The sequence below is a fragment of the Camelina sativa genome, chromosome 17, assembly GCF_000633955.1.
Source record: "Camelina sativa cultivar DH55 chromosome 17, Cs, whole genome shotgun sequence".
Lineage (NCBI taxonomy): Eukaryota > Viridiplantae > Streptophyta > Magnoliopsida > Brassicales > Brassicaceae > Camelina > Camelina sativa.
Window position 1 is genome coordinate 5,676,468 of NC_025701.1, and position 10,055 is coordinate 5,686,522.

Genomic DNA, 10,055 nt, shown 5'->3' on the forward strand with positions numbered 1-10,055 from the left:
AAACCTTAGGTATACTCATATATGTCTAAATCTTTATAGATACTCATACTCTAGAAGTCCAGATGAGAAAAATTTGAAATAAATATAGAGGATTGCTTGATCAACGTGTGTTATTAACCCTACTATTTCCTTTTTTGGGCAAATAACTCTTACTATTTATTAGTAGAAATTCTATACATCTTCCGTGGGTTCAATATACGAAAATTATATGGGCCAAACTATTTTGCGCCGAGTCTATTCAATTATCAAACGAAACGGACTCAAAGCCCATCATACATTTTCTTTTCCTGTTCTCTTTTGTCCAACACTACAACATGTCAAATTGTCTCAACATTACTCTCTTTTTTGTTTCTTCTAAAATCCCCAATCCCCAATAGAACCCACGTAAACTATAATAGTAAAATATAGAATGCTGAAAAACACAGAATTAAAAAAACAAATTTAAATGGATTTTAGTTTGATAAATTTCTTATACTCGAACTTCGATTACGTGACATCCAAAAAATTTATAATTTGGAAAAAAAAAGAAATAATAGTGGAGTACAATATGCTTGTACAGCTCATTAACATGAAATACAGATAGAGATCTCTCTGGTTCTCAAAAGCATAGACAAATCGAACTGACTCTAATCTGTATTATATTAGTTTACTCAATCAATTAGTCTTCTATGGTCTGAGACAGCGAAGCAACCAGAGAAAGAAAAAAAGACAGAAAGAAGTGGAAGACATCTAGGTCCCGCTCCATGCGTACAAGGTGGCATACCTGAAATGGGTATTGGCTAATATTATTTATCGTCACGAGCTATAAAATGCTTTGTTCGTGTGGGTCTTTCATCTTTTTCGCCGTTGGATAACTTTCCTCTAGAGGCTATACAAATTTTTAAAAGATTGAATAGTTGTTAGTTTTTTTTTATATTTTATCTTTACAAATTTTTTCTTGTCCAATCCCGTACTTGGATCATAGCATACCATTCTCTATTCATATTATTCGTTTACTCGAAACATAGAATAGCATGTTTATATTCAATAGATTCTTCTTTTTTTTTATGCTACAAAATAGAAAGCCACAAAAGCAATGGTATGGTGGTAAATGTAATATGCAATATTCTGTTTACAAAATTTAGTTAAAACATGTGATATGTTATTAAAAATGAATATTTTAAAAATAGAACTGAATATTTTAAATTCAATATTCGTCGATAACATGGCCTCTCGCGTCGCGAATGGTCTAACCTTATAATCGAAAAAGTATGAGGTAATAAGTAGGAATTAGAGGAAAAAGCAGTGGTCTGAATTGTAAATTAGAAAAAACTTGTCGTGAAGTAAGTAAACGTGAAACTGGTTCTCCCGGTAACAAGTTGACACGACATTTTAATTTGAAAGAGAAGAGAGAGAGAGCAAGTAGAGAGAGAGAGAGGAGAGGACTGGGTTTGGTCTCTTCGCTGCAACCTATAGCTGTTCGTTTGCTCTTCGACGTGATTCGATTCTCACACTACTCTTTCCCCAAAACCAAAAAGAGGTAAAATTTCCAGAATTTTTCAATCTCTTTATGAGTTTCAGAATATAAAAAACTCATCTTTTTTGGTTGGATTGATTACCTTACAAGTTGAAGCAGTTGGGTGATGAACTTTATGATCTTGTTCTTATCTAGATTCCTGCAAGTTTCTTCTTTTACTCTTTGTATGGCTTAATTTAAGGCTGTCTAGTTGATTAATTCGAGATCCAGATGCATTTCAATAACCTCAATTAGAGGGTTTTGCCTATTTTAGTTGGACTTTTTTTTGAGCTCAAAATCGAGTTTTGTGCTGTGAGTTAGTCCTTTGATCTCTGGAAGGTACTTTGATCTATGGGGTTTTTGTTTTAGTTGTTCTCTCAATCTAAACTGGGTGAAAGCTATTAAGGTTCATCTGTGGGAATTCAAAAGCTAGATTTTTTTTTCTTTCAATTTCAGTTGGTGTTACTTTGTAGATCAGTGCTTAAATCTGAGGTTTATGTCTTTTGAAACTTTACAGATCGGAGGATACGAAGGTGAATGCAGCTTACGGTTTTCATCGAAGAGTAGCTTCCCCTGCCAAGTTAGGCCAAGTTGGGTATTATTATAGGTTGTAAAATTTGGATATATATGGGTATGGACATAGCTGATAAGGAGAATACGAGCCCGCTTTTATTTGAATTCTGCAACTGCTTTAAAGTTGCAAGCCTTACTGAAACCATTCTAAACCCTGTAAACGTTTCCAACTTAAAAGATCGGTATGTGCTTGGGGAACAGTTAGGTTGGGGTCAGTTTGGTGTCATAAGAGTATGTTCTGATAAGTTAACTGGAGAGAGGCTTGCTTGCAAGTCTATCTCTAAAGACAGATTGGTTACACAAGACGACATGAAGAGTATCAAACTCGAGATTGCTATAATGGCTAAGTTAGCTGGGCACCCGAACGTGGTGAATCTCAAAGCTGTTTATGAGGAGGAAGATTCTGTGCATCTTGTGATGGAACTATGCGCAGGGGGCGAGCTTTTTCACAAGCTTGAGAAATATGGAAGGTATTCCGAGTTCCGTGCTAGGGTGCTCTTCAAGCATTTGATGCAAGTGGTCAAGTTTTGTCATGATAGTGGTATTGTCCATAGAGATTTGAAACCTGAGAACATTCTTATGGCCACAATGTCTTCTTCATCTCCTATCAAATTGGCTGATTTTGGGCTGGCAACTTATATAAAGCCTGGGGAAAAGTTGAGCGGGACAGTTGGTAGTCCGTTTTACATAGCCCCGGAAGTGTTGTCAGGGGGATATAACCAAGCTGCTGATGTATGGAGTGCAGGGGTTATTTTGTACATTCTTCTCAGTGGAGTACCTCCCTTTTGGGGAAAGACTAAGTCAAAGATTTTTGATGCTGTCAGGGCTGCAGATTTGAGATTTTCTGCAGAGCCATGGGACCATATAACTTCATTCGCCAAGGATTTGATCCGGGGGATGCTTTGTGTTGATCCTTCCCAAAGGTTATCAGCTGATGAAGTTCTAGGTATGTCATCTTGTCCATCGTTTCTTATAAACTTGAAGTCCTAAAATGGTAGTCATGAGAAAGTTATCGATGTTCCTAAACTGGCAAAGACACCAAGATCTTACTTTTTACTGTTGCCTATACATTTGTGAACTACAGCAGAGTGATAATGTTTCTGCACTTGTTTGTAGCTCACTCGTGGATGGAGCAAGTATCTGAATCAGGTCAAGAAAAGTATGATCAGGATGGGTTTGGCTGTGAAGGATTGGAGAATGGTGGATGCTCTTTCTCTACACAGTGTGTTTCCCGAGAACAAGATTATAGCTTTAGCATGGCACAATTAGAGCAGTCAACAGACAACGATTGTAAATCATCATTCTCGTCTTTCTTACCTGCGGATAACAACACACTGCCAAATTCCGGTTTTGGTGGGTTTTCTTTTGATGGAATACAACCGGAATCAACCTCAGCTGGCTTCTCATCAACTGGAATCCCCTCCATGCCAAGCTTTAGCTTTTTTAGCCCAGGGCCAGCGACAACACAGAACAATGAGATCACTGAGTCAGATGGAAAACTTCGAGGTACATACTTCACTCTTCCTTGCTTAGAAACTAGAATGTTGGGTTTGAATGTTTGATGATTGCTATACATAAGTCATATACTTTCTAAAACTGTCAAAGACAATAACTTCAAACCCAAGAATCAAGATCTCAACTTTCACTGTTTCCATACCAAATCTTATTCTGTTGATTTTAGTTGAGTTTGTGGTGATATCATCTTCTTTCTTGTGGTGTTGTTACCGGATCTAACTAAAGAATCTGTGTCCTATTTTGACAGACTCAAGTCCAAAGAGGTCACTGCCTTCACCTGATTCTTCTTCACAACCTGAGAGGCGTGAGGAAGCAGGGGAGAATCAGACAGAACCAGCAGGAAAGTCAGAGACAAGAAGGGAAAGAGGAAACTGGTCAAGAATGTCAGGACTGCACAGCAAAAGGAACCGGACTATAGGAATAGGAGAGCTAGATCAGTTGGTGGTGGATGTTGCAGTCACAGAGTCTATAATCAGATGGGCATCTTGCACGCATATTCCCACTGCTCCATCCCTCAGATTGTCGCTCGTTTGCTAGAGCAAGAAGAAGAAGAAAGAAGATAACTTTTATCAGTAAAATATTGTACACATCTGATTTTGTTCCTGCAATCTCTTGGTTTTGTAGTAAAACATATTCATGGAAACTGACCTCAACTGTATAAACCAATTGGAAATAGAGTGTGATTTTGATGTTTTTAGAAAAGACATGGTCCAATTATATGTCTAATTTGAAAAAGAAAAAATAAGGAAAAAAAGCTGCGTCTGCCGGGAGTCGAACCCGGGTCTATTGCTTGGAAGGCAATTATCCTAACCGTTGGACTACAGACGCTTACTGAAAGGTACTCCTACATTCTTACTAATTCGTTTAGTTCCATCATGATCACATCAAAATAAATTGTAGTGAAAAACCCAAACATTTTCTTTGCATTTGTATTTACTGATCAAGTTTCAAATTGAATGTTCGAGTAAGTTTCGAGTTAAAGATTCTGAACTACAAAGAAATAAAACAAAATCTACTTTCTAATAACACAAAACATATTTAAGATAAAAAAATGTGAAACGAACTAAGAATTAAGTTTGTAAACATTTATCTCGTCATTTATTAGACCAAAGACCGATTCTCTTCATCGTCTTCCTTCTCAAGCTTAGCTTGTGACAACTTCTTGGGTGTCTGACCCGGACTCGAAGATTTCGGGTTTGGATTTGGATCTGGAACCATTTTAAGGATAATTCCCATAGAGATGAGTAACAATCCCGAGCCGTGCTGTTCCGTCAAAGGTTTTGTGAATATCAAGTACGACAGCAATAACGTAACTGCTTTTCTCGCCGTTGTTATCTAAAGACAAACAAAAAGAAAACAATAGTATGGCTTAAATATTGTACGATTCAAGATCGTGTAGATTTCTTATTTGAAATCGAATAAAGTTGCACCAATATCTACAAATTAAATAAATTATAGTCCTAAATGCTTTATCGGTTATATATATACTAAACTGAAAATGCAATAGTTAAAATGGTTAAAGTAGTTTTACCATAGCAGTTGTGGCTGCGCCAAAGAGCGCAATGAGGCATAAAACAGAGACTTGTCCGATAAATGTTGCCATGGCTTCGAAGACCAACACTCCATATATATATGGGTGCTATAAAATGTCAATTACAGAAAATATAATTAAAATTTTACATTAGTCAGTCTGTCAGTGTAATGCTCTTGTCATTTTAGTTAAGTGGCCAATAAGAATTACAGTAAGTGGTATCTTAAAATATATAAAGCTTACTTGAGCACATGAAGTCCAAGCTGTAAAGAGCTCTCCGGTTAGAATCATTGGTGCGAGTAAGAACGGTAAACCAACTACCGTCGAGCAGAACAACATCTCCATCTACCATCAAAGAGAAAGAAAACCCCATTACACGTTATTCCAGAGAGAGGGATATAATTATACCATTGAAGAAACTGTCAAAAAAAATGAATTACTTGTGTTGTCTCGGGATTCATCGTGAAGATAGCTTCTTGCAAGTTACCAAGAAAAGCGTCCATGATGAGAGCGCCCGAGATCATCATAACCCCAATTATGCTAAAGTCCGGGGATGAATGGGCATCAGCTAATGTGAATAAGATCAGACCAATTACAAGTAGCAAAGCGGATATGTACTCGTGGACTGGGTACTTTCTTCTCAACCCGGGTATAAATGCTCCCATTACCATAACTGGCAACACCTAGAGAAAGAGACAAAAATCAAGGTTAGAGAAGTTGAGACGACCATTACGAACAATATGATTAGGAGTCCAAGACCACAAATAATGTATTACTACTAACTGAGTACTAGACGAGATTAACCTATGCAACAACAGTCTAACGACCGTTACCTAATAAACCAGAAAGATTACTCAAGACTAAAATTACTCTGCTCTACTAATGACAGTATTGGACTATAATACCACTACTTGGTTGAAGTAAAATCTTATTTAAAATTATACCTTAGTGGATTTGAACATGATTTGAGCAGGGTAATTAAGATAAGCCAAGGAGCCTTTGGTGAGGCCATGAGATCCCATAAGAACACCAGATAGTTTCACGTAAGTCTTCCATGGATTCACCATTTGCTTCGTCCTGAAGCCATGCATGTAAATCAGAGCAATATACACCAATCCTTGCGCAAATGTGAAATACCATCCATAACTGCAACGTACAAAACAAACGTATTATAATTCAATACTTGTATAATTCAAATATTATATTATTAATATGTTTCAAATAAAATTTGATATATAAAATTACCTGAATTTAAGCCGGTTGTACACATATTCCTGCAAATTTAAGAAAAGCAAAAAAAAATAAACAGAGCGTATAAAATAAAAGATCCGAAATCTTATCTTAGTCAAATAAAAATGTTAACAAATTGGCAGCTAATTACTGTTTACAAATATATTAAGCAAAAAAAGTACAGAATCTCAAGAGGAGGAAAAAAAAAAGAAGCAGAATCTCGAGAAATTAAATTTATAGTATATCTTTGTATTAATTGTATACAAATCTCAGATTTAATAAATAATAAAAAAATATATTTGCATTCCTAATCTTCACCTTTGTTTTCGGTAAAAGTCTTTTGTTCTAAAGAAATTGTTTTAGAAGAAGAAGACCGGATTCATCTCTAAACCTTGGAATTTTCTCGGCCATATAAAAAAAAAGCAGAGAAACACACCGCATGCAAAACCGGAATTTCACACAGACTTAATCAATTCAAAGAACAAATACAAAAATTCATGAAAAATCGGAAAAAAAAGTTTATGATCTGATCCTAGTACTGATTTGGTATTATCAGAATTATATATATAAAGTTTTAAAAAACAAAATAAAAAAACGAACCTCACAGATGCCATTAACGAGGTAACCAAAGAAAAAACCGGAAGAACAGATGAGAAATTGTTGCCATCTCGGTTTATCAGAAAGAGGAATTCCAAAGAGTGATATCATTTGTTCTTCGCTGTTCTTCATGATCTCGATCTCTCTAGNACGTAAGTCTTCCATGGATTCACCATTTGCTTCGTCCTGAAGCCATGCATGTAAATCAGAGCAATATACACCAATCCTTGCGCAAATGTGAAATACCATCCATAACTGCAACGTACAAAACAAACGTATTATAATTCAATACTTGTATAATTCAAATATTATATTATTAATATGTTTCAAATAAAATTTGATATATAAAATTACCTGAATTTAAGCCGGTTGTACACATATTCCTGCAAATTTAAGAAAAGCAAAAAAAAATAAACAGAGCGTATAAAATAAAAGATCCGAAATCTTATCTTAGTCAAATAAAAATGTTAACAAATTGGCAGCTAATTACTGTTTACAAATATATTAAGCAAAAAAAGTACAGAATCTCAAGAGGAGGAAAAAAAAAAGAAGCAGAATCTCGAGAAATTAAATTTATAGTATATCTTTGTATTAATTGTATACAAATCTCAGATTTAATAAATAATAAAAAAATATATTTGCATTCCTAATCTTCACCTTTGTTTTCGGTAAAAGTCTTTTGTTCTAAAGAAATTGTTTTAGAAGAAGAAGACCGGATTCATCTCTAAACCTTGGAATTTTCTCGGCCATATAAAAAAAAAGCAGAGAAACACACCGCATGCAAAACCGGAATTTCACACAGACTTAATCAATTCAAAGAACAAATACAAAAATTCATGAAAAATCGGAAAAAAAAGTTTATGATCTGATCCTAGTACTGATTTGGTATTATCAGAATTATATATATAAAGTTTTAAAAAACAAAATAAAAAAACGAACCTCACAGATGCCATTAACGAGGTAACCAAAGAAAAAACCGGAAGAACAGATGAGAAATTGTTGCCATCTCGGTTTATCAGAAAGAGGAATTCCAAAGAGTGATATCATTTGTTCTTCGCTGTTCTTCATGATCTCGATCTCTCTAGAACAAAGAGAGAGAGAGAAAAAAAAAAAAAAATCAAACCAAGGAGGATGAATGTTACATATAGAAAAATTTGATCTCTTTTTGAATATGTAGGATTAGTAAAAAGGTGGAAGAATAGAGTCAGTGATATTGACAAGTAGATGAAGAAAGGTATAAATATCAAATTGAAGAAAGAACAAAATAATTCTCCTTTTGGATATCTATATTTTGTTTTCTCTCTATCTAACTTAACGCTCACGATCACTTTTTATCAGAGTACTTCGTATTTAAATATATCACTACTTGGATTGAAATAGAGAGATTAAGGGTCTAATTGTCTATGCTAAAAGGGTCTAATTGTCTTTTATTGTTCTATAGTTTATGTTTTTGTATTTATCTTATTATTTAGATAATAAGTATGTTTACGTATTAGACCCAAAAAAAAAAAGAAAAAGAAAAACTTAATCAAAGTTGTTGAACTGAATAAACAAACTTAGAGAATATTCGAATTTGAGAGTTTGAAAAATAAATCCGTGAAGGTAATTTGGATTTGATAGATGATTATTGATGAAACACGCACTTACTTGCTCCGAAACCTCGTATAATGAACTCTCTCTCTCTTCTAATATTGGTACTTGTGAAGACTTGTTTGAGTTAGAGCGAATGATGAGCTGGCAAAATCAGTTCCAAACAGCCACGTGTTTCACGCTTTAGTTCCGCGCGATGCCACGTCAGACTGAGAAATTTTTAATTCTCTACCAATAAAAAAAAAAAGCCTTTTGACAAATAAATATTTTAAATTTCAAGACCTCCTCGATCATAAATTTCGTAAAAAGGACCTACCATGAATTATGTTTCACGATATCGAATTTATTATTTGCAATCGTGACATGCAGAGTATTTCGGGACTTGCAATTCCACCGAAAAAAAAACTTATTATTGACATTGATAAGTCGTCGAAATTCATAAATATAACATTCCTAAGTTGTGGAAAGCATAAATATAATATTCTCAAGTCAAAAACTGTATATAGTAGTATATACCAATGGTGTGTCAAACTGTCAATCTCTAATAGTCAAAGATTTTTAGCTGCTAGTTTAGTAGTTAGTATCCTTGTAAGATTTGATTCTATATCTCCCCCTAATTCTATTACAAGTAGAGATGATCACACTTTTGATTTTTTTTTTTGGAAGTTTGCATATCTACTTCAACTGTCTATCAAGTTGAATTGCAAATTGGGCTTAGGCTATATGTATACAGGTTCGTGAAAGCCCAATCGTTTTATAAAATTTATAATGAAGAAAGATCCAAGAATATTACAAAATTATACAATCAAGGAACCTTCTAAAGTTCTTACTCGACCAAAGGACCTAACGCAAAACCTTTGAACTCTTTAACTTACTTACTTACACAGTTACACTCTTTTAACTTTTATAATGTAACTTGATTTCAGTAGTTGTAACTCCATAGTGACATATCTTCATAACACGCCTCTTCTTCCATGTAAACGTTAGGAGTCATTTCTTCCATATATGACCGTGGTGGTGACATTAACGGCTCCTCCGCGAGCCTCATCATCGTCGTCGACACTTCTTCGTAGTCCCCATATCCATACGAAGAAGAATTCAACTCCTCCGAACCCGAACCAGACCCCGAACCAGAACCCAAATCCACTTCATCTCCTGAAAAGGGCAACACGGTAATCCCACCGCCGAAATCCGCCGGCCTAAACATCTCGGCGGCTTCCGCCGCGGCTCTTCTTATGACATCCGGGTGGTTGGACTCAGGCACCGGGAGCCGCCAAGCGGAGTCGGCGAAATTCAAACACACGGATCTCCCGCGCAGGGCCAAAACCGCCACGTCGTGTGCACGAGCAGCCATATCAGCAGTGGGATAAGTACCGAGCCAAATGCGGCGTTGGTGGATAGGCTCTCGGACTTCGCAGACCCATTTGTCGCCGTTCCTCCGACGTATACCTCTGTAAACAGGGTGACGTGTCTCCTTGAACACTCTCCTTCCCGCTCGTTTCTTAGGCCTCATCTCCGCCAAAA

The 10,055-nt window shown here is 35.7% G+C and overlaps 3 protein-coding genes and 1 non-coding gene across 4 annotated transcripts; 1 reads left to right on the top strand and 3 right to left on the bottom strand.

The window, feature by feature from the left end:
• On the top strand, positions 1,367-4,287 carry LOC104755526 (calcium-dependent protein kinase 26). Its single transcript, XM_010477926.2, has 4 exons — positions 1,367-1,519; positions 2,013-3,014; positions 3,185-3,574; positions 3,831-4,287. Exons 2-4 carry the CDS (start codon positions 2,123-2,125, stop codon positions 4,118-4,120), a joined length of 1,572 nt encoding a protein of 523 aa, XP_010476228.1. The 5' UTR covers positions 1,367-1,519; positions 2,013-2,122; the 3' UTR covers positions 4,121-4,287.
• Positions 4,340-4,411, bottom strand: TRNAG-UCC. The gene has a single exon. It is a non-coding gene; the product is annotated as a tRNA-Gly (tRNA).
• LOC104755527 (UDP-galactose/UDP-glucose transporter 4-like) lies at positions 4,685-8,299 on the bottom strand. Its single transcript, XM_010477927.2, has 8 exons — positions 8,019-8,299; positions 6,945-7,082; positions 6,360-6,388; positions 6,059-6,260; positions 5,555-5,797; positions 5,358-5,459; positions 5,115-5,222; positions 4,685-4,918 (listed from the first exon to the last, which is right to left on the bottom strand). The coding sequence occupies exons 2-8, from the start codon at positions 7,071-7,073 to the stop codon at positions 4,685-4,687; spliced, it is 1,047 nt and encodes a 348-aa protein (XP_010476229.1). The 5' UTR covers positions 7,074-7,082; positions 8,019-8,299.
• On the bottom strand, positions 9,266-10,053 carry LOC104755528 (dehydration-responsive element-binding protein 1F-like; the record flags this gene model as incomplete). The annotated part of the gene is made up of 1 exon (XM_010477928.2): positions 9,266-10,053. A coding segment is annotated over one exon (600 nt), but the record flags the coding sequence as incomplete, so codon positions are not given.

Excerpts from the sequence above, each read along its gene's own strand:
- LOC104755527 (XM_010477927.2), bottom strand. The coding sequence starts at position 7,073 with ATGAAGAACAGCGAAGAACAAATGATATCACTCTTTGGAATTCCTCTT. Across the intron at positions 6,261-6,359 it reads TACAACCGGCTTAAATTCAG|TTATGGATGGTATTTCACAT; the intron begins GTAATTTTATAT and ends TGTACGTTGCAG. Across the intron at positions 4,919-5,114 it reads GCGCAGCCACAACTGCTATG|ATAACAACGGCGAGAAAAGC; the intron begins GTAAAACTACTT and ends GTTTGTCTTTAG.
- LOC104755526 (XM_010477926.2), top strand. The coding sequence starts at position 2,123 with ATGGGTATGGACATAGCTGATAAGGAGAATACGAGCCCGCTTTTATTT. Across the intron at positions 3,015-3,184 it reads ATCAGCTGATGAAGTTCTAG|CTCACTCGTGGATGGAGCAA; the intron begins GTATGTCATCTT and ends ACTTGTTTGTAG. Across the intron at positions 3,575-3,830 it reads GTCAGATGGAAAACTTCGAG|ACTCAAGTCCAAAGAGGTCA; the intron begins GTACATACTTCA and ends CTATTTTGACAG.